At 43.6% G+C, this 24,420-nt stretch overlaps 1 protein-coding gene across 1 annotated transcript in view; it reads left to right on the forward strand.

Annotated features, from left to right (window-relative positions):
- The window catches only part of LOC123090044 (serine/arginine repetitive matrix protein 1), a 35,838-nt gene extending 20,553 nt beyond the window's left edge, over positions 1 to 15,285 (forward strand). Inside the window, exons 2-6 of the mRNA XM_044511531.1 lie at positions 10,593 to 11,067; positions 11,683 to 11,742; positions 12,821 to 13,073; positions 13,355 to 13,611; positions 15,097 to 15,285. Coding sequence (XP_044367466.1) covers positions 10,593 to 11,067; positions 11,683 to 11,742; positions 12,821 to 12,950 — 665 coding nt within the window. The 3' untranslated portion in view covers positions 12,951 to 13,073; positions 13,355 to 13,611; positions 15,097 to 15,285. The remainder of the gene's footprint in view (positions 1 to 10,592; positions 11,068 to 11,682; positions 11,743 to 12,820; positions 13,074 to 13,354; positions 13,612 to 15,096) is intronic.
- The last annotated feature ends 9,135 nt before the right edge of the window (positions 15,286 to 24,420 follow it).

Below are 24,420 nucleotides of genomic sequence, written 5' to 3' on the forward strand. Positions count from 1 at the left end.
TACGTTTTAGTCCCATGACTAAAAGTAGTGAGACTAAAACTTGCTAGCCTCACCCATGCTTGGATCCAAATACTAAAGAGACTGAAATCAAGTTAATGAGCATTTATTATCCTCCAAACCCTCCAATCCAGAACTCGCATGTGTTAAAGGAGAGGAGTTAAATTAGGATAGAGAGGACTATTCCATATTTTAGTAGGTTTCCCCTGACTAAAAAAATTTAGCCTCAAGACTAGTCCTGGCCTCTCTTTAGTCAGGGGTGCTAGCCTCTAAAAGAGACTATTTTTAGTCAGACTAAAAATAGTCCCTTGGATCCAAGCACCCTCTAATTAAATGAAGCAAACTTAGCAACACCATTTCATTGGAAGAGGTCACTCCTTGGCAAATGCAATAAATACTAGTACTCCCTGTGTCCCATTATATAAGAACATTTTGACACTACACTAGCTAGTGTCAAAAACGTTCTTATATTATGGGACGGAGGGAGTACGAGAGGAGTAAAAAAATACTCTTATAGCCAACCTTGTTGTAGTATGAGTGACTAAGTGATGACTATGTATGACATGCCAACATAAGATAGCCTAACGCACAGTGTTAAATCTCCAAGGGAGCGACCACGCGAGCGACGCGACGGTCGTGGTAGGCGCGACCATGATACGGGCTGCTGGCAGCCCTTGGATCTGAGATCAAACGGTCGCATGCTAAGTTGCTGAAAATTTGCAGATAACTCTCCAGGATAGGATATTCACCCATAGGTCTAGAATCACGCAATGCAACCGTTTGATCTCAGATCCAAGGGCTCTCGTAAGCCCGTATCATGGGAGAATGGAAAGTCACTACCCTGCCGTTCGCACGCTGGCAGTTCGCTCCTACTCGTCCCCACACATCTTTTAATACTACGGCGGTTCGCTCCTAGTCGTTCCGTACATTCACATTAGTACATTATGGAAGTTCCACTAATCCTAACCCTCCTCCCAAATCCATGGCGTCCCAAATCTCCCCGATCGGCTGTGAGTACAAGGTTAGAACCATCACCGGCGATGAATTTGATGTCATCTACACCCGTACTTCCGCGATGATGAAAGGATGCCTTTCTCGCTTCAGACGCATGTTCGAAAACTCACATGATGAGTGGGTCGCTGGGCTAGATGTTGAGTACACCACAGTCGTGAGACGAGAGAAGGATCTAAAGGACGAAGAGAGGAAGAAGCCCACTGTGATCCAGGTTTGCGTGCATGACTTATGCTTGGTATACCACATATGCCATGTCGACGTTGAGTGTCAAATTCATTACTGTAGACTTTGGTAATGACAAAGAAGTCTTGCATCGGATAGGCCTTGTTGTAGGCAACACCTTCGACCTCCAAAAGAATCGGCTGGTGTCCTCTCATCAGCCTTCAATGCTGACCCTGGCAGGAGCCATGGTTCATCCTTCGTACGGTAAACTGGAGAAACCTCATTACACGTTTCATCGTCATGCATGGCAGCGGAATGTACTAGATATAGACCACATCCAGTATACTGCAATGGATGGCTACCTTTGTTTCAATATCTACAAGGGTTGGATGAAGAGCAATAGCCAAGTTGGCGGTTCAAGCAAAGAAGTATCGACCAAGAGGAAGAGGGACAAGGACGAAGTCGAGGACGTGGACGAGGGCTCCGAGTAAGGTGGCAGTGTCGTTGCTCATGGTGGTTCTAATGCAGTGTCTACCGGAATAGTTGCAAAGTTTAATTTCAGGTGTGCTTAATTTAATTTGAGGGGTGTGTTGTGCTGAGCCCCCAGCAGAACTATGTTATGTTTCTTCTTGTTACTTTAACTCTTCAGTAAGTACATACTAGTATTTCTTACATTTCATCTTTTAGTTGGTATAGTACTACCACTCGTTTCTTCACATTATATACGTACAATATATATGGCCAACATCATATAGCCAGCAGTTTAGTTGTCAAAGATTTTCAGGGTGCTTAGTTTTGTCAAAGAATTCCAGGGTGCTTAGTTTTATTTGAGGGGTGGGTTGTGCTGGACACCATTATTGTGACTAGCCTTTTTAATAGTACTATATGCATAATTTGGCGACGAGCGCTCTCTATATGTACCACCTTTTTGTATTTCAAGTTTTGCTCCATGGCGCAATCCATCGATACTACTGCTGTACAAAAGTATACATTTTTTAAAAGGCTAGAGGGCGGGGCAGTCTAGCTTGGTCGGTTTCACGAGAGGCGAGGGCCTTTTTGATTTGACGGCTCATTACTGCTGGAAGGCGGGGCCTTGTGATTTGACTGCTCGTATAAATTCGTTGACGACCTGATCGAGGAGGAGCAAAGAACCGTGCGGTATACTCAAGTTTTCCACTGGAGTAGTACTGAGACGGAGGAGCACGAAACACGGCAGCCCGGTGCCATATGGCAATAAAAATGATCTAATTTGCTAGTCATCTCATTGTTAGCATTGTTCTATTCATTCCCTCAAAAAACAAAAACCATTGTTCTATTCATGCCTCGCACAGAACGTGACATGTGCGGCAAAACACCCGAAGCAAAAGATGAAACACAGCAGCAAAAGAAGAAGGAAGATTATCACCCCAAATGATCTAATTCGCTGCGGAGTCGTAACTGCTTCTTCATCGCCTCCATGACCTCCATCTCCTTGCGCTTCTCCTCCGCCATCTTCTTCATTCTGTCCATGATGCGGGATTTCTCGACGCGAGCCTTCATCATCTGTTCCACGGCTGCATTACGTACCTTGACAGCAGCCGGGTGCTCGATGTGGAGCTTCGCCAACTCCTCCTTCTGTTCCATAACGAGGGCCTGCAACATCTTCATCGAGGAACTACTATTCTCATGCAGCTTCTTCCAGCCGGCGTTCTTCTCCTTTAACAGGTCGATCTCATGGCAGAGCTTCGCCTTGTCCTCCTGCAGTCGCAGGATTTCGCCGGTCGCCTTCTTCTCCGAGGCAATGCTCTTCTTCAGCAGCATTACCAAGCCAGCAGTCAACTCCCCCTGCTGATTGAGCTCAGCGGGCATGTCGTCGAGGCTCTCCTTCAGCAACTCCGTCAAGCCTTGGATGAACTCCTTCTGCTTATTGAGGTGCTTATTGAGCTGATCGGGCATGCCGTCGAGGGATAACGACTCCAGCTCTGCCGGCTCGGCATGTTCGCCTCCGCGGCTAGGGCGCTCCTGGGAGCCATCGCCTGCCCGTGAGAGATCTTTCAAGGTCTCTGCATGGCGGCGAGCCCTCTTTTTTTTCCGCAGCCTTGGTTGCCGCTCCCTTGTTACGAGTAGTTCTCGACCTAGAGCTCTGCTCACTAGCCATGGCAACGACGGACGAAGAAGAAGCACTTATGAGGAGGAAAGGTAGAGTAATTTTCGGTTAGGTAGTTCCCCTTTTTATAACCTAAGTACTAGCACTAGTAGTACTAATACCTGTATAGTGGGAACACGTTCAGGTTTGGTACGTACTAGTAGGTGTGAGCAGGCTTTTGAATGTGATGGGAACAAGGTAAATATTAATTGAAGGTTTTGGTTTTGAGGCCCGAAACGGCTCCCGGTGAGTTTAGCGGAACATAAATTTCAAGTACTACACTGCTCAACTGCGTAAATATTATGTTACTGTCAAAAATTGGCACAAAATACGAAGGAGACCAATGGAAGTACTACTAGCAACCCACGATTTAACTACTCGCATGCGCGTAGTGGAGTAATAATGTCTTTCTTCCGCCATCACGTCCACTCAATTTCCATGCGTTGTATTAATTGACCATCAATGAAGTGAACAACTTTACACACGTTAAATTATCACATGGGGTGGATCTTGGTACAAAATTGCGTCCGCCCGTGTACCCGCGTGTGCGTGCGAGGGAATGAGTGCGTGCGTGGCATGCGTGCACATCTTCGCTTCGTGCATGTACCGCCAGTATGGCTCAGGGAGGACGAGTACATTCTTCTGGAACCAGCAGCACGTCACTGTGATCAATCCACGCAAGGAGGTCGCGACAACGCCTCCACATGTGCTGCGTGGCTTCATGAACTGTAAGAGAGACATTGTGTAGCGTGCCATTGGTATTCTAATTTACGTGTTTTGCACATACTCGAAGTACTAGTAAGGTACACGTGCATTGCACGCATCAGATTTTGCAACCAAATTATGAATAAATACCACACTATAGCATGTAAGCTCTGAGTCATATATGCGTGATGTAGCCCTTCGTTTAATTCTTATAGTTCATCTCATTCAAAATCAATTAGTTTTTATGAAAAAGCTAAGAACGCGTGAATAGGAAAAACATGGGATTATAGTGGAATGTTGTCTTGAATCCTACAGGATTGTACGAGTGTTTGATTGTGCATAGAAAAAACACAGAATTCTTTCAAAGAGGTTTGAGTGGATGGGATGTTTCCTATGAAATCTAGTGCAAATGAATCATATGGAAAAATTCCTATGGTTTACAATCCTACGAATCAAACAACCAAGATAGGAAAAATTCCTAATGATTAGAATCCTCCAAAATTCCTTTGAGAATCCTTTGAATCAAAGAAGCCCTTAATCTATTTTATGATTCATGGAATTGTGTGTTGTAAAGCATAAAGTAAAAACAAATAATGGCAATTCAACTAGAAAAAAAGTTTGGGCAGTTATGATACGGAAGATTCTAGAACAAAAGAGAACCACTGTTGTTTTGAGGTTTGTGCATTATGCTTAAGTTCAACCATGGAGTCTGCTAGATTGTACATGTGGCAAAATCTGGTGGGGGGCTAGAAGATGGTGCGAGGGGCCGAGTGGAGGGAGACTATGAAGGAATGCACAAGTGCGAGATCGATATTTAGAGAGAGGGGGCGAACACGTGCGCTGTTGCACGCAGTGGCGGAGCCATGAAAAATAAATGAGCTAGGGGGCCAAGCATTGCTAATCCTTTATGAGGAGGGTCAATTCATGAAATTAAACCTTTTTTAGCAGCAATTGTCTAATGATCACATTCATATTAGCCTCGATATATAGTGATGTTAGGGGGGGCAGGGCCCTTACTGCCCCTGTCTTCGCCATTGTGCACGCGTCTGAGAGATGAAGCGGAAGGCATAGATGATGAGAGGGGGACGTTGGATATATAATTAATGTGGGTGTATTAGCTATTTATGTTAATCCTATATAGAGAGGTATAGATTGATCGATGTGGACGTGGGAAAGAGGGTGGGACCTCACTGGATATATCGATTGATCGGTTTGTGTGGAAAACTATGAAAGACCTAGCTATATACACACATACATAGAGGAACATCGATCGTTGTGCATGCACGCGTGAGAGATAAAGAATTCCCGGTATGATGGAGAGGGGCATGTGTGTGGGTGTGTGCCTTCATGGGAGACCGACCTGAAGAAAAAGATTGCAGTGCGATAGATAATGCCGACTGGTAGTGTGTGTGCATGCATGCACGAGAGAAAGTTAGTGGTACAATTATAAAGAGAAGACTACTGTGTGGATGTAAAAGAATATGTGAGGTCATAATCAATGTAAAGTTGAATTCAAATATTTGAATAAGAGATCCTGATGTTTGAAAACCATGCATGCATGAATATAACGGAGATCTGCGTTGTATGGTTTGGAAACGAGCATGTTGTAATGTATACACATTGAACAAGGTCAGACTGATTTGAATTTGAGATACCAATGGCAGACATCATTTGCCCACGTCGCATCCGTGCATGGACACACTATTCTAATTGGAGATGATGGGCGGCTTTCGCATCACATATCTATATATATACCCCTATATATATATATTATATATTTTTTTTATATTATGTGCGGGTAACTTTAACTTTGAAAGATGGTCGTTGGATGAGGCGAATCCGATGGTCCAAAGATGGCAAATTTGAGCACTATTGGCCGTTGGATATCATCTAGATTCCACCAGATTTCACCACATGTATAATCTAGAAGAGTCCATGGTTGAACTTAAGCATAATGCACAAACATCAAAACACAAGCACTTCTTATTTGTTCTAGAATCTTCCATATCAGAATTGCCCAAATGTTTTTCTACATGATTTGCCATTATTTGTTTTTACTTTATGTCTTATAACGCACAATTCCATGAATCTTAAAATAGATTAGCTTTCTTATAAAAACTAGATGGTTTTGAATGAAATGAACTATAAGAATTAAACGAACATCTACATCATGTATATATGACTCAAAGCTTGCATGCTATAATGTGATATTTATTCATAATTTGGTCGACAAATCTCATGCGTGCAATGCACGTGTACCTTACTCTAGTCTAAATGGTGTTTGTGTGTGTGTTGTGCGTGTTGAGGTGCAAATTGTCTTTTTTTGGGTACACGTTATGCTTGTTCTTCTGAAATTTCAAGCCGCGCCTTGTTATGCCGAAAATTGAAGCTAGCGTCTCTGTCTATCGTGCTGCGAAACTCCCGCCTCTTCAACCCGCGCCTTGTTAGCCCGAAATATTTAAGATATATCTTTGTCTCGTTGTGCTTCGACAACTCCCTCCATCTCAACCCGCTCCTTGCTATTCCGAAATTCCAACGCACGCGAAAACTCCCTCCTCCTGTGAAATCCCAACACGCGAAATGCCCGTGGTACCCCTGAACCGAAACAACCGCCTCAAATCAGTGGGGGTACTTTCATAACTTACCCCACATTTCGGACAAGCGCGTCTCTAAGCCATGGTTCCCCACTGCCATCCCATCCGCCCACCCATTCATACACCGAGGCCGCGAAAACCCGCGACGAAACCCCACACACTGTTCCGTCCGCCACCCAGCCGGAGCCTCTTCCCCGATGACGTCGTCCATAGCAACACCTCGACGTCCCTCATCCACCGTACCGGATGAGGATCCGTCGTCGATCTCATCGTCCCGCCGGTTCAGCCACCACATCCTCCACCTCCAAGGAGCTGCCCCAACGTTCCCCTCGTCTTTCGCGCCACCTCCATTCCCACACCGCCGTCTTCACCTACACCACCGGAAGAGCATCATCATCACCGTTTCCTCGGATGAAGCTGCGGCATAATCGGCGCCACCAAAGAGGTTGTACACTAATCACCGCATTTTCTTCTTGATTCGATCTCACGGTGCTGCCGGCGCTCGGTCCCAAGCCGACACGGCGCGGCTCCATACACGGCGGCATCGCTGGCCACTTCCTCCATGGCGTCGCTACCTCGGCGGTGATGTCCACATCAGTAGGAGCTGCTGCCGCTTTAGCTCTCGCTCGCGGTGCTGCTCTGCTCTTGCTCTCGGACCCCTGCCTGGTTTGCTCTTGCTATTGCTCTTGCTCGTGCTGCTGCTCTCGCTCTCCCTCTTGCTTGCGATGCTGCTCCGATTTGGCTACACTTCAGTCGACTGGATCGACTTTTGGGTCAGTCAATTTTCAAGGGGTGGGCTCGCCGGGGTGAAGGAAGAACCAGCCACAGTAGGGAGGGGGGCTCGCCGGAGAGGTACCCCACTATCTATCTTAGGGTTCAGGTTGGGGCGGTGGTCGCCGGCGGTGGCGGGGTGTTGGCGGGGCGGTGGCGTGGGGATCGCCGGAGAAAAAGCTCGGCACGGGGGGGCCTAGAGGGATGGCAGGGGCGACGGCGGACCAGCGGTGGGGAGTGTTTTCGAGGCGGGCGGGACAACGCACCGCCGGCCGCGGGAGGCGGGGGGCTGCTGTTTGGCCGGTGGTGGCTGGCGGCTCAGGGGGGTGGAGGTTGAAAATGAACCACATGCCCTTGATTTCGTATCCAACGGCTGCAAAATCGACTGACCAGAGATGAAAAAGTCAGTCGACCGATGTGTAGCCTCACCTTGCTAGTGCGTTCAGTTTCGACAGCAAAATTCAGTTTCGACGGCAAAATTCAGTTTTGACAGTTAGGTTCAGTTTCCACAGTTAGGTTCAGTTTCGACAGTTAAGTTCAGTTTCGACAGTTAAGTTCAGAGATGAGCGGCTGATGTATTTTACATCTAGCACTTTGTGGTTATGTATTTTACGTCATGTATTGAGATGCTATTAGAATTCCACTCAGGTTAACGTTGTTCGTTGTCTCTCTTGTCCTGCTTCAGCCTCGGCGTCGTACAACTCACCGGAGCTGCTCCAACGACGAAACCCTCCATCACAGCGGAGCAGTACCTCGGGCTTCATCTCCAGACGCCTAAGATCTTCTTCTTCTCCTCCGACAGCAAAGTCAGCCGGAGCATCCTCACCGGCCAGCCCAATCACGCTGAGATCGACATGGCTTCGCCAAAGAGGTTGTACACTTGTTGCATCTCTTTTTTACTCTACATGTTATATATATTATCGACTGAGCACTCGTAGTAACGGGAAATACGATTATTTTATCCTATTATATGACAAGCAGTGAGGTACCAGGCAACTTAGCTATCCGTGATGGACTCTCTTGAATGCCATCATTATTTATCTCTGCGCGTTTGAGCTGTGCATTTGTCGATGGGCCTGGGAGTTGAGCTAGTATGGCAGTGGCCTGGGTCCAAAGTAATAGAAGTAGCACAAAAACATTTTTTTAGTGTAGGATTTTCCTTGCTCAAGCCTGCTTACTAGAATTGCCAGTGCTTGAAAGGAAAAGTGAATGAAAAACATAGGAATTGGAAAGTTTTCTATGGTACTACTTTTCATGAATTTGGTGCAAAGGAATGGAGCAAAGGAAAACTGTAGGATTTGTTCCTTTAGTGTCTCCTTGAAAGAAAAACCGTAGGAATTCTAATTTCCACTTCTCCTCCTTTTCATATTCCTATTCATCAAGCACAAGACTAAGAGATTGTAGCATAATAGCATTATAACCATACATTTTCTTGTGGTTTGACTTAATCTCACCATGCTTTTTTGCATCCTGTGATCTTCCAATTGTTGTGAATCAAACACCCAGATTGGCAGAAATCTTGTGTTTTTAAATTCTCTGTTTTGCACGTGCATTCCTATCATATTCCTGTCTATTTCCTATCCCTGCATTGTTAGAATCCTCAAATTCAAACAAGCCCTTACTCAATTACTTCTGTTACAGATATGTGTCAAAGAAAACCTTGTGTGGTTTGTCCTGCTCCTGCGACGCTGTGTTCCACGCCAGCTCAACTGCTCCAATGATGGAAGGGTTCACCACAGCAGGGATCCGCTCTCCAGACTGTCTTTCGCCGCCTTAGATCTTCTTCCTCGCCGTCGGCAGCCACGACAACTGCATTACCACCATCAACTGAGCAGATGACCTTGAGGACTACACGGGTCCGCAAGAGAGGTCGCACTCTTCCGTGTCTGCTTATGTTATGCATCGCTTAATATGATGACATGCTACATTATCATCGTGTTCACCTATTAGACTCCGATTCAGGTCCAAACTAATGCTGAAACTTGAGTATTTAAATGGTTGTGGGGTACATATTGGGGCAGCAATCAGTACTATCTGTCTACTATCTAGTTAATCTCCGGTGTCTACTATGAGTTTCATGTTGGGTGCAAACAAACATTAAAGGAGCCATTATCTGTATTTTTTAACTAAAGCTATTATCTGCCTGCTATCATTGGTTTTGGGTCTATCCACAGTTTGCTACCATCACTCTGGATTTGTGCATGCACTCCTTATATAATCTCACTATCTTTTATTCCTATGCATGCCAGTTATTGTACACAATGGAACTGATCATGTAGAGCAAAAGAGACGAGCCTTGCATGGCAATAAAATTTCATGCAGACATCGTTCCATGGTGGGCGCAAAGGCAGCCCCCCATGCACCCATTTCGGATCGTAATCAAGAGGAAGATAACTGTTCTGAGGGGGATTCAGAAGGAGAAGACCACTCCTATTTACCCCATGAGGTCTTCGCTCTAACTTGGCATGTTGATGTTGGTAATATCATGCATATGGTGCCTTGCATTGCTTACTGTATACATTAAAGATGTCATCTGCTTAGTTTAGACATGCTTTGTGTCAATGCCATCTGTTTAGTTTCTTTATCGTATATGTGAATCATGCAATGCCATCTGTTTAGTTTCTTTATCGTATATGTGAATCATGCAATGCCATCTTGTCTAGCCAGGCATCATATATCACTACTAGAAACTGGGAATTTGCCATCAGCCAGCTCTTTGCCATCTGCCAGCTGATGGCAAAGAACGTCTTTGCCATCTGCTTATAAAAAACAGATGGCAAAGAACTGACAGACGGCAAAGAACATGGTTGCCATCAGCCAATTCTTTGCCATCTGCTAGTGGATGGCAAATAATCTTTGCCATCTGCCAGCAGATGGCAAAGAATCTTTTTCGTCTGTTGGCAGATGGCAAAGAAGTGGGTGGGGCCCAATGGATGACGACGCTGTAACGGCCCAGTAGCCCCACCTCTTTGCCATCTGCCAGCCGCTGGCTGATGGCAAAGATATGGGCCTTTGCCATCCGCTGGCTGATGGCAAAGAGGTCGGACTATCTCCTCCCCTCTCTTCTTCTAAAAAAAATTCTCCTCCCCTCTCTCCCAGCCCGGCCCCACCCCTCTCTCTCTCTCTCCCAGCCCGGCCCCACCCCTCTCTATCTCTCTCCCCACCTCACCCACCCACCACTTGTCTAAAAAAAACCAACCCCAAATCGCACCCGCGCGCCCCAGCCGCCGGACGACCCCAGCACCGCCGCCGGCCCGCCACCGCCCAGCACCGCCGCCGGCCCGCCCCTCCCCGCCACCGCGGCCCTTCCCCGCCCCTCCCCGCCACCGCAGCCCTCCCCTGCGCCCGTCCCTCCACCGTTCTAGGCCGCGGCACCGCCCCCTCCCCGCGGCCCTCCCGGCCACCGCGGCCCTCCCGGCCACCGCGGCCCTCCCGGCCACCGCGGCGTGCCCCGCGGCCCTCCCCGCCACCGCAGCCCGCCTCTCCTCTCCAGTCCTCACCTCAGAGCTCAGACCATGGATCTCGTGGCGCCGGCGGCCGCACGCCCGCTGCACCGGATCTGAAGCTTCTCCTCCCCCTCTTCCTCACCCCGGTCAGATCTTCTTCGTCTCGTGTTCCTCCCCGCGCCGCCGGCCGCTGGTCCCCGACCTCATCCCACCATGGATTTGACACCCCCGTGCTCTTCTTCTCTTCAGGCAGGTGAGCCCCGTCCCTCCCAAATTGGTCCCTCCTCCTCTGGTCAAGTTCTGCCTCTGCTACTGTGTAGTGTAGTGTTGACTGCTAGTGTTGTTGCTTGCTAGCCTGCTGCTTGATTTCGTTGCTGGCTTGCTGCTGCTAGATGATGTTGTTACGTGCTGCTGTTGGCTTGCTACTGCTGGTGGCTTGGTGCTATTAGCTGCTGCTTGTTGTTAGCTGCTAGCGTGCTACTACTAGCTAGCTACTACTGCTTGTGTTACTAGTTGTTGCTGCTGCTACTTGCTGATACTACTAGCTACTGCTGCTGCCTACTGGTGCTACAAATATCTTCGTAACTGAACTGACCATAATCATTAGGTGTATAGAGGATTTTATGGTTTCTATTTTATAAATAATGAATGTAACAACACTAGCGATCTTTCAATTTTGTCGAGTAAATCACGTAAGATAGAAGTGTGCCTATTTGTATCACATATTGGAGTGAAGTGCTGTCACTACCAAGTATCAAATGTAGCTTAGGTTCAGATAAGCTTTTCCCAAAATTAAAATACTACCAAGGGATCACTCCTTGGCATTTATTTTGTATTTTTTATTTATAACACATCTCATGCCTTGCAGGATCGACTTCCTTCTCAATAGTGAAATTTCTTCTGTTGTTCAAGTGAGAGAAACATGCAGGTATCTTAATGATCCACTAAATTATTTTCGGTAAAAGTTTGCTTCACATCCATTGTGTAATATGAAGAGAAATCATGGTGCTTTTCCTTTCGTCGTGTACAAAATTGTTTCCTGTCCATTACTTAATTTGTAGATGAATAATAGGGTACTTATTATTTGCGTGCATGGATTTCATTCAAATAGAATTTTCAAAGACAAATTAAATGCCATACCTTACTAAACTCAGATTAGCGCATCCAGCAGAGAAAAGTTGTGTACTTATTCCTAACAGTACCAAATAATTTAAATTCTGAATGGTTTTCGTCAGCAACTATTGTGAGTTGTCTTTGCAATTCCACATAGTAATTAGTTATAATGTCATACCTTGCACCATTTTCAGAAATCAACAGTTTACCCTTCCTGGTGCTTTATCCCTTGGAAGAAATCTTTATGGTGCTTCCGTGCTCTCCTAAAAGCCAGTTTAAACAGACTTAAAGAGTAGTGTTATCAACGGATAGTAAGAGAGCACCCTCATCTTGCTTTCAACCACTTGCTTCTGGGCTTCACTTATATTTTTATGTACTGAACAATCTCCGCAAAGTTCGCATTCTCCTACTGAATTAATAGTGCCAAGTCATAAGTCTGCAGCTAAATTTCAGGGAGAAGAAATTATCAAAAGACAACATAGGATAAATGTTACATATTCGTAGATTATTAATATTATTAGAAATGCACTGCCTGCATACTATTTGGTGCATTTTGGTACTCATGTGTCTATTTCCTTCACAGCAAAATAAACATGACCAATTTACCGCATTTTTTTACTGGCCATGGGTTCTGAAAATAAATATCTGAAAATTAAGATAAACATGACTCTTTAGAAATAAGGCTAGGATACCTGATGTTAAAATAGAGACCGTGCCAATGAGTAATTCATCAACGTTTTGTAGCTAGCATTCCTATTGTTCTAGAGAAGCTGCTTATGCTTCTTAGAGTAAGGGGCCATACCATAATTAGTACAATTGCTTCCAAGCTCTTGGTGACATATTTTTCCTTCCATTCCATTTGCAACATGTAAGCCATGATTTCTTGTTTTTAGAGTCCTTCTCAGGGAGGAGTTCGAGGACAGTCTTGAAAATCCAGATCCGGTACCTTTGGCGTTGTTGACGACAGACCAAGCTAACCTTGCGGTTCAGGCGGACTCGAATGTTGGATCTGGATGCGGGTAGCAAATTGGCGGCGGTGGTACTGAGAGGGCGAACTGCAGCGAGCGGTGTCGTCGAGGGGCTTCGCCGACAGCATCCGCAGTTAACGTACAGGGTCAACCCTCATGCCCCTGGTTGGTCTAAGAGGTATGACATCTGAATCTGTTGCGTCAACTAGCTGTACAATTTTTCAGAAATGGTTCATGCTGATTTGCTAGGCACTCCTTACAATGTTGTAGTCGTGTAGTGCGCCCAGGATTTTGCTGTTTGCTATGCACTATCTCGCTCTGAACCCGTGTACTGCTCTTCCCCTTCCGCATTTGACAACCTGTAGTCCTTACTTGCGGTTGGCCAGGTAGTTGTTTGTTGATTTAGGTTCGCCGCCGCCATTGATTCCTGCCACCATTGATTCCTGCGTCTTTTCTCAGGTCTCCCCATCATCAGGAGTTGAAAAAACAGCCTGGAACATCCAGATCCAGTGCCCCTAGTCCTGTTGCCACTGCACAAGGCGAAGCCGACGAGTGCTGGAGGATTTGAACTGCGTGTCTGGCTATGTGCAAGAGGTCAGTGGCCGCAGCCAGTGAAGAGCAGGAGGTGAGGTCCGTCGAAGGAAGAATGCTTCCCCGGCTCAGTCCGCACAATCCACATTAAAGGTTAACCCGGAGGCACCATGATGGACTAAAAGGTGATTTTCTCACTTTTTTCGTCTGAACCGCCATGACGTTATGATACAGTAGATTGCAGCTAAGCAGACATGGTACTATTTTACAAATTGCTTCAGATAATGGCATCCTGTAGGGTGCTATTTTTGCTTATATCCCTGCAGATCCAGCAGTTGTTGGCATAGCAAATGTATATGTGTGTGCATGTGGCAACTGATTCGATTCGCAACAGTAAGTCAGGAACCACCTGAGCGGCTTGGTTGGCTTGCTGAACACCGGCTAGCGCCTGTGCCCGGCGGTCTGAACCGAAGTGAGCCTACGAACATACAAATCCTGGAACTTGGAGAAAGGGCATCCACGTGACTGGTGGAACAAGAAAGCCAAATCAGAAATCTGTGGGGGAGATCAACATGACTTGAAATAAATTAGTAGAAAATGTATCCAGGCTTCTCCCCGCTTCCGAGCTATATTTTTCACCAGCTCATGGCCACCGAAAAGGCATGATGTGAAAGGAAGAAGACCTGAGTAGGGACATCAGTGGTTGTTTGGATTAGGAGAATTTAAGTTGGGTCGTTAGAAAACCAGTTTTAGGAGAAATTTTAGGAAAACTAGTTTTAGTTGTTTTTTTGTTACGCAATTCTTTGTTTGGATCAAGAAACCACTTTGACAAAACTCTGTTTGGGTTAAATCCTTCGAAGAACCACTTTATTAGACGCCTGACCCTCGCTCCATTGTATGGGCATCGGCATGGTTCTGTCTGCCGTGGTCATGCTCAGTGCCGAGAGCTGTACATCGCCGCTAGCGGCGCCTCCATGTCCGTGGAGCATCGTGTCACTGCTATTGGTGTTCTAGCTAGTGCCACAAGCTGCGGCGTTGTGCCTCTCGGAAGGCGTTCAATCAGCTGAGCCAGATGGCGTTCCGATACAAATTGTTCATGTAGAACATGCCCAGCATTGCCAGCTCGCTACTGTTCTGTGGCCAGGCGCTATCAAAACTACCAAAGCAGGCTCCTGTGCACTTGAGGAGGGTCAGGTGGACCAAACTGGCTTGGTTTACTTGTATTTTGGTTTCGAACAAAAAAACTCTGAATATATAGCTTCTTTGACACATATATTGACAGTGGTGTCATGGAGACATGTTGGAAGAAATGATACATGTCCCTCTGTTAATGATATGGTTGTAAATTACTGCATGTGATTTCTAATTTTAGAATGTTGAGTAGACTATTGTTGTAGATCAATAAATTTTATGAAACTTACGTTTGGTAGTGTTTTTGAATCGGCATGCCTGATCAGGTTTTCTGAATTTGGTTATGTGGTGACAACACGTGTCCCTTTGTTATGAGTGTACCCGTGGTGTGCAGCTTGTTGGGGTGCGCCATGTGCTTTCCTTGTGTAATTTTCTTAAGATTTTCGCCTTAAGATAACTTAATTGCATTGCTCGTGTCTCAGGTCCATAATTTGTATTTTCTTCCAATTCTTCTAACTTTCTTCTTTCCCATTTTACAGATTTGCTTAAGATCACGTAAGCTTGGGTTGGTGGAGTGCTTGTATTTAGTTTTTGTTTTGACCTTGTGAAACTTGCTACCTATGGATGAAACTGTGTAATATTGATGAAACTATGTATATGTATGGATGAAACTTGCTACTATTGTTAACATGTGTTGGATATATATGTGTCCATGACTATTGGTAATATGTGTTGAATACGCTATATTGGTCATATAAATATATTTGTGTTTGATTTTCTGTGAAAATGAATTGATATAAGAAAAAACAAAATTAAATGGGGCAATATAGTCACTTTGCCATCTGCTGGCAGATGGCAAAGAGCTTTGCCATCAGCTGGCAGATGGCAAAGAGGCCACGTGTCATCCACATGTAATTTGGGCTGGCTTATTTGGGCTCTTTGCCATCTGTCAGCAGATGGCAAAGCTCTTTGCCATCTGCTGGCAGACGACAAAGCATGCAGCCTTTGCCATCTGCTGGCAGACGGCAAAGCATGCAGCCTTTACCATCTGCTGGCAGACGGCAAAGAGCCTGCAGCCTTTGCCATCCGCTGGCAGATGGCAAAGTATGCCGTTAGCCTTCTAACGGGGCTAACCCCGTTAAGAGGCTTTGCCATCTGCCAGCTGATGGCAAAGGCATATGCTCTTTGCCATCAACCAGCAGACGACAAAGAAGCCTTTACCGGCAGGGTTTCAGACAAACTGTTTGCCATCTGCTGGCAGATGGCAAAGCCTTTGCCATCCGTCGACCATGCCTTTGCCATCTTCCATGGCAGATGGCAAAGTGCCAGATTCCAGTAGTGTATGTGAATTTTGCAATGCCACCCTGGTTAGCCAGTCATCTTATATGTGAATTATATCACACCATCATTTTTTTATTACGTGTTAAATTTGTCAACAATTTTAGTACATTCAATTACTCTTCCTGTGCATCAGCCATTCGGCACGGTCATGGAAAAAATCTAGAGTGGAAACAAGGTCTTCAGAGCAGACAATGCTATCTGACGAAGCGCATGTCTTGCTGGTTACCGATAGCTCCTCAGAGGAGGATTCAGAGACAGATGACCAGTCATATTTCCCCCCTGAGGTGCATGCCCTAACTTGGCAGGGTTATGTTACTCATATCGTGCGTATGGTATCTTGCATTGCTATGTCATTTGCTTAGTTTAGACATGCTTTGTGTGAATGCCACCTGTTTAGTGTCTAATTACCATATATGTGAATTATGCAATGCCATCTTGTTGCAAGACATTATATATGTGAATTATGCAATGTTATCTTGTTGCAAGGCATTATGTATGTGAATTATGCAATGCCATGCTCTTTAGGCAAGCGTCATATATGTTAATTATATCATGCCGTCCTTTTTTTGTATTTCTCATTGCTTTTGTCGACAATGTTTGTATATTCAACTGCTCTTCCTGCGCATCAGCCATTTGAATTGGTGATGGAGAAATCTGGAGTGAAAACAAGGTCTTCAGAGCAGACAATGCTACCTACTGAAGCAGATATCTTGCTGGTTACAGATAGCTCTTCAGATGAGGATTCAGAGGCAGATGACCAGTCAACCAGTCCTATTATCCCCCTGAGGTGTATGCTCAAACTTGGCAGGGTTATATTACTCATATAATGCATATGTTATATTGTAATGCTTAGTTTTTACATCATATACACAATATTGAATGCCATCTCCTTAGTTGACACATCATATATGCAATTGCCCTCTGCTCACTTCCTTAGTATATAAATCATATATTTGAATTATGTCACGCCATGATGTTTACATAAACAGCATGTATCTGAATTATGGCATGCCAACCCATTTTCTAAAGACATAATATAGTTATATCATATCATCCTGTTTACATAGTCATCATATTTTAAATTATGTCATTCTATCCGTGAATTATATCATGGCATCATGTTTCCATCGACGGCATGTTTGTGATTTATGGCATGCCAACCACTTTAATAGACACATCGTATAGTTATATCATGTCATCCTGTTTACATAGTCATCATATTTTGAAGTATGTCATTCTATCCTGTTTAGTTAGCCATCATACATGTGAAATTGTGTCATGCTATCCTGTTTAATTAGCCATCACATATGTGAAATTATGTCCTGCTATTCTGTTTGCTTAGACAACATAAATGTGAATTATTTCATGCCCTGTTTTCTTCCCTACTATCCATTGCACCTATCTATCTTACAATGTCTGTACATTCAATTACTTTTCTTGTTTATCATCCATTTGAATTGGAGAGGATGATGGCAGTATCTAAGGGAGTAATAACATGGTCTTCAGAAAAGATCGTGCTACCTGTTGATGCAGATAGAACCACGATTGTACTTGCCCAAGAATCAGCCCCACCACACATAACCCACACTCATGCAGATTGTACCCCTACCCAGTTGGACAGAGAACCAGCTACACCCCTTCTAAGCCCAACCCCAGCAGATAGACACCCAGTTCCCGTTGACACAGCACCGTCTCCACCACAGAGCACCCAAACACGAGCAGTTAGTAAGGTAACTACAGTGCCCAAATCACGAGGACCACCACTCCGAACCCAAAGTCAACGCTTAAAGCAGAAGAAGAATTGTTCTCAGGTCAGGTTCCGTAGCTATGGTTCATACTACTTTGCTCTTGCATCACTGTATTTATTGATACCAACCAATTTCAAATTTGAAGGATGCAATTGAAACTCCAATGGCGCAACATGTATGTTTTAAACCTGTTTCTTCAACGTGTTTGGCTGTTTGCTGTTGTAACTTGCTCTATGTTGATTTCAGTTTCAATTGAATAAACAGTTATGTTCTCATGCCATGCACATTACAAGTGTTGTTATTGCTGTGTAGTTTCCCACACTTATATTCTGTCTATGCTGCTTTGTCTTAAATAGATATGATTCGAACTGTATCTATCTTGATTTGGCAACATAAACTAGAATGATATAGACCACACAGTGACCATACTACATAAATATATGTTTGTTTCATGCTGTTATCCTGTCCGCCTTACTACTGAACTGGTTTACCAAAATGAGTTTCATATACTACATTGTAAACCTGAGATGTGTTTGTTTGTTTCTCTTTTAGAATGCGGATAAAATATTGGAGAAGAGTACCCTGTTATGTAATGGTAAAGGAAGTACTGCAGATAAGGTTCAAGATAGTGAGACATCCCTGTTGGTCTCCAAGAAAGCTGATAAAAACTATATTGAGGACACTGAGACAACCCCAAAGTCCTGTCTTGATGTAGTGTTCGAGTTACTGGCTACCACTGCTGGCACCAGCTCTTCGTACTCGTTGCCTGAATCAGTTCGGCTTCTTGAGTCTCAACTTCAAGTTGAAAGACATCGATCAGATGTTATGCGACAGGAAGCCGAAGGACTGAGGAAGTCCCTGCAGAATTCAGATGCATACTTTCTGGTGCAACAGCAAGCGCTGGAGGACTTAAGCGCCAAACAAGAGAATGTTAATAAGCTTGCTAAGCATCTTGCCAGCATTATGGGTACCCAGGATATTGTTTCTTGAGCTCTTCTGAAGTGGTTTCAGTTCTGGACTTGTTTTGCTGCGGCGTTTATATGCTGCTGTGTTCCCTATATTTGCACTGGTGGCGAACTTTGATGCCTAGTGGATGTAATATGTGTAATAGCCATGATAGCCTAGTGTAAGTTGCTTGCTTATTTATTTCCTTGTTGTCTTGTTTATTTGTTTGCTTGTAGTCAGTGCAGTTCTTTTTCTGCGGTTTGCTAGTGGCTGCAATAACCTATTTTTTAAAACCAGGCCACAATAACCATGGGCTAATATTTACTGTAGTGACACTGGACCTACGGGCCGTAGAAACAGTGGGCCTTCTATGGGCCGTATAAATAGTGGGCCTTCTACGGGCCGTATAAATAGTGGGCCTTCTACGGGCCACAGAAACAATGGGCCTGCTACGGGTCGTATCATCAATGGGCCTTATAAGGGCAGTATGATCGATTGGCCAAACATGGGCCAATAATAGGCCGCATAATGGCCGTAAAAGGGCTAGAGTTGGAATCGTCCGTTCATGGGCCGACCATAACGGGCCATTGTTAATAGGTCATATTTCATGACGGTATGAAAACGGCCCAACGTGTTAACGGACCACAAACGGGCCGACTGTAACCACGGGCTGAATTTGGCCCATAAGCCAAAAATGACAGTAACGGGCCGTAAGTAAACGAATGCTGGAAATGAGCCCAAGAATAAATGGGCTCTGAGAAGGCCGAAAGATAACATGGGCTGGAAACGGCCCAATGGAATAACGGGCCCTTAATGGGTATAAAGTGATATACTGTTCATTACGGGCCAGTTTCACCACGGGCCGTTAATGGGTGTAAAGTAATACACTGTTCATTACGGGCCAGTTTCACCACGGGCTGTTAATAGGCCAAGAGTTACGTAGGGCCTCATATGGACCGAAAGACGTCATGGGCCATACATGGGCCAGAAGTGAAAACGGGCTGGAATCATATTGGGTGGCCCAGATGACGCTATTGGGCCTAATTCGGATAGGGCGTAACGAGCCTTGGGTTAGCGGGCTGTAAATGGGCTATATGCGAACAAGCCGTTAACATGCTTTACAAGGGCCGACCCGCCACCTTTTGACCAAGTCAAACGGGCCGGCCTTTTCACAGGAATGGGCCTCTGTTGGGCCGTGCCACGTGTCGACGTATCATAGGCGCCTTCTGTCCAATGAGTGGATGGCATCTGTCCCAACGGTGAGCCGACACGTGTTTCCTCCAGCCAATGATGATTTTACACGTGGGAAATCCCCATTGGTCGGGGCTGTTAACGGGTTATCGGATCCAAAACCCGACCCGATAGCTTAACGGCGTTCCGTTATGGTGGATGCCACGTGTTGGTCACCCTTGACGAAAGCACTTCTATGACGCGCGATTTATCGTCCGTGATGATAATTTTGGTAATGTCATGGAACACTTCTACGACAACACAGGTATGACTATCTTGATTCTGTCATAAATTTGTCATGGATGTACATGCATGACAAAAAACGCGACCTACTGTGACAAACACGTATCATCACAGAAGTGTATTTTTTTTGTAGTGACCGTTCCCTAGTAATTCCTCTAATAATTATGGAAATTCCTACAATAATTATTATGGTAATTTTAATAATATGCCCTCTGATTTTGAGAATAGTGTTAAAGAATTTATGACCTCTCAAAAGAATTTTAATGCCTTGCTTGGAGAAAAATTGCTCAAAGTTGATGATTTGGCTAGGAACGCTGATAGACTCTCGCTTGATATTGATTATTTGAAACTTAGATCTACTCCTCCTAAGCATGATATCAATGAGTCTCTAAAAGCAATAAGAATTTCCATTGATGAGTGCAAAGAAAGAACCGCTAGAATGCGTGCTAAGAAAGATTGCTTTGCAAAAGCGTGTTCTTCTAGTTTCCATGAAAATAATGATGAAGATCTTAAAGTTATTGATGTGTCCCCCATTAGATCTTTGTTTTTCAATATGAATCTTAATAATGATGGGACTGGAGAAGAGTCAACTTTAGTTAAAAGGCGTCCCAATGATTCAGAGTTTTTAGATTTTGATTCTAAATTAGATAAAAGTGGGATTAGAGAGGTCAAGACTTTAAATAGCATTGAACCCACCATCTTGGATTTCAAGGAATTTAATTATGAAAATTGTTCTTTAGAAGATTGTATTTCCTTGTTGCAATCCTTTCTGAATTCTCCTCATGCTTATAGTCAAAATAAAGTTTTTACCAAACATATTGTTGATGCCTTGATGCAATCTTATGATGAAAAACTGAATTTGGAAGTTTCTATACCTAGAAAACTTAATTATGAGTGGGAACCTACTATAAAGATTAAAATTAAAGATCATGAGTTGTTATGCTTTATGTGATTTGGGTGCTAGTGTTTCCACAATTCCGAAAACTTTATGTGATATTCTAGGTTTCCATGATCTTGATGATTGCTCTTTAAATTTGCACCTTGCAGATTCCACCATTAAAAAGCCAATGGGAAGGATCAATGATGTTCTCATTGTTGCAAATAGAAATTTGGTGCCCGTAGATTTTATCGTTCTTGGTATAGATTGCAATCTTTCTTGCCCTATTATTCTTGGTAGACCTTTCCTTAGAACGATTGGTGCGATTATTGATATGAAGGAAGGGAACATGAGATTCCAATTTCCATTAAGGAAAGGCATGGAGCACTTTCCAAGAAATAAAGTCAAATTACCTTCTGAATCTATCATGCGAGCTACTTATGAATTGAGTGCGAAAGATGGCACTACTTAAATCTATCCTCGCTTTTATGCCTAGCTAGGGGCGTTAAACGATAGCGCTAGTTGGGAGGCAACCCAATTTTATTTTAGCTTTTTTGTTTTTGTTTCTGTTTAGTAATAAATTTTGCATCTACCTTCTGTTTAGATGTGTTTTTATGTTTTAATTAGTGTTTGTGCTAAGTAGAACCTATAGGATAACCTATGGTGATAGTTAATTTGATTCTGTGGAAAAACACAAACTTTGCACGCACACAAATAATTTTAGTAATTCACAGAAACGTGATTTTGCGTTGATTCTTTTTGCTGTAGATCAATAGACAAATTTCCCAGGATTTACTATTTTGATAGGATTTTTATAGTTCCAGAAGTATTCGAGAGTTACAGATTTCTACAGAATGTTCTGTTTTTGATAGATTCTGTTTTTCGTGTGTTGTTTGCTTATTTTGATGCATCTATGGCTAGTATTAAGTAGTACGAACCATAGAGAACTTGAAATACAGTAGGTTTAACACCAATATAAATAAAGAATGAGTTCATTACAGTACCGTATGTGGTGGTTTTTTCTTTCTTTCACTAACAGAGCTTATAAGATTTCCTGTTGAGTTTTGTGTTGTGAAGTTTTCAAGTTTATGTAAAGATTTGATGGACTATGGAATAAGGAGTGGCAAAAGTCTAAGATTGGGGATGCCCAAGTCACCCAAGATATTCAAGAATATCCAAAAGCCTAAGCTTGGGGATGCCCCTGGAAGGCATCCCCTCTTTCGTCTTCGTTCATTGGTAACTTTACTTGGAGCTATATTTTTATTCGCCACATGATATGTGTTTTGCTTGGAGCGTCTTGTATGATATTAGTCCTTGCTTTTTAGTTTTCCACAATCATCCTTTCTGTACATGCCTTTTGGGAGAAGCCCACTTGATTAGAATTTATTCGAATACGTTATGTGCTTCACTTATATTTTTTGAGCTTGATAGTTTTTGCTAGTGCTTCACTTATATCTTTTAGTCCACGGCGGTGGCTTAATTTTGAAGAATTGTTGATCTCTCATGCTTCACTTATATTATTTTGGGAGTCTCTTAGAACAGCATGGTATTTGCTATGGTTATAAATTTGGTCCTAGAATGATGAGCATCCAAGTTGGGTATAACAAAAACTATCATTGAAAGTGAATTGGATGCTATGATCAATTTGATACTTGATAATTGTTTTGAGATATAGAGGTGGTAATATTAGAGTCATGATAGTTGGGTGATTATGAATTTAAAGAATGCTTGTGCTAAAGGTTGTGATTCCCGTAGCATGCACGTATGGTGAACCGCTTTGTGATGAAGTTGGAGCACATTTTTATATATTGATTGTCTTTCTTATGAGTGGTGGTCAGGGACGAGCGATGGTCTTTTCCTACCAATCTATCCCCCTAGGAGCATGCGCGTAGTACTTTGTTTTCAATGACTTGTAGATTTTTGCAATAAGTACATGAGTTCTTTATGACTAATGTTGAGTCCATGGATTATACGCACTCTCACCCTTCCACCATTGCTAGCCTCTCTTGTGCCACGCAACTTTTGCCGGTACCATACACCCACCATATACCTTCCTCAAAACAGCCACCATACCTACCTATTATGGCATTTCCATAGCCATTCCGAGATATATTGCCATGCAACTTTCCACCGTTTCGTTTATATGACACCCATCATCATTGTCATATTGCTCTTTGCATGATCATGTAGTTGACATCATATTTGTGGCAAGGCCACCTTCATAATTTTCATACATGTCACTCTTGATTCATTGCATATCCCGTTACACTTCCGGAGGCATTCATATAGAGTCATATCTTGTTCTAAGTATTGAGTTGTAATCTTGAGTTGTAAGTAAATAAAAGTGTGATGATCTTCATTATTAAAGCATTGTCCCAGTGAGGAAAGGATGATGGAGACTATGATTCCCCCACAAGTTGGGATGAGACTTTGGACTTAAAAAATAATAAGAAGAGAAAGGCGAAAAAAAGAAAGGCCAATAAAAAATGAGAGAAAAGGAGTGAATGGACAATGCTACTATCCTTTTTACCACACTTGTGCTTCAAAGTAGCACCATGATCTTCATGATAGAGAGTCTCCTATGTTGTCACTTTCATTTACTAGTGGGAATTTTTCATTATAGAACTTGGCTTGTGTATTCCGATGATGGGCTTCCTCAAAATGCCCTAGGTCTTCGTGAGCAAGCGAGTTGGATGCACACCCACTTAGTTTGTTTTGTTGAGCTTTCATACATTTATAGCTCTAGTGCATCCGTTGCATGGCAATCCCTACTCACTGACATTGATATCTATTAATGGGCATCTCCATAGCCCGTTGATACGCCTAGTTGATGTGAGACTATCTTCCTCCTTTTTTGTCTTCTCCACAACCACCATTCTATTCCACATATAGTGCTATGTCCATGGCTCACGCTCATGTATTGCGTGAAAGTTTAAAAAGTTTGAGATTACTAAAGTATGAAACAATTGCTTGGCTTGTCATCAGGGTTGTGCATGATTAAATAATATTTGTGATGAAGATAGAGCAACAGCCAGACTATATGATTTTGTAGGGATAACTTTCATTGGCCATGTTATTTTGAGAAGACATGATTGCTTGATTAAGTATGCTTGAAGTATTATTATTTCTTATGTCAATATGAACTTTTATTTTGAATCATTTGGATCTGAACATTTATGTCGCAATAAAGAAAATTACTTTGAGAATTATGCTAGGTAGCATCCACATAAAAAATTCTGTTTTTATCATTTACCTACTCGAAGACGAGCAGGAATTAAGCTTGGGGATGCTTGATATGTCTCCAACGTATCTATAATTTTTGATTGTTCCGTGCTGTTATATTACCCGTTTTGGATGTTTATGGGCTTTACTTTACACTTTTATATCATTTTTGGGACTAACCTACTAACCGGAGGCCCAGCCCGTATTGCTATTTTTTTGCCTATTTCGGTATTTCGAAGAAAAGGAATATCAAACGG

This window comes from Triticum aestivum, chromosome 4B (assembly GCF_018294505.1).
Source record: "Triticum aestivum cultivar Chinese Spring chromosome 4B, IWGSC CS RefSeq v2.1, whole genome shotgun sequence".
Lineage (NCBI taxonomy): Eukaryota > Viridiplantae > Streptophyta > Magnoliopsida > Poales > Poaceae > Triticum > Triticum aestivum.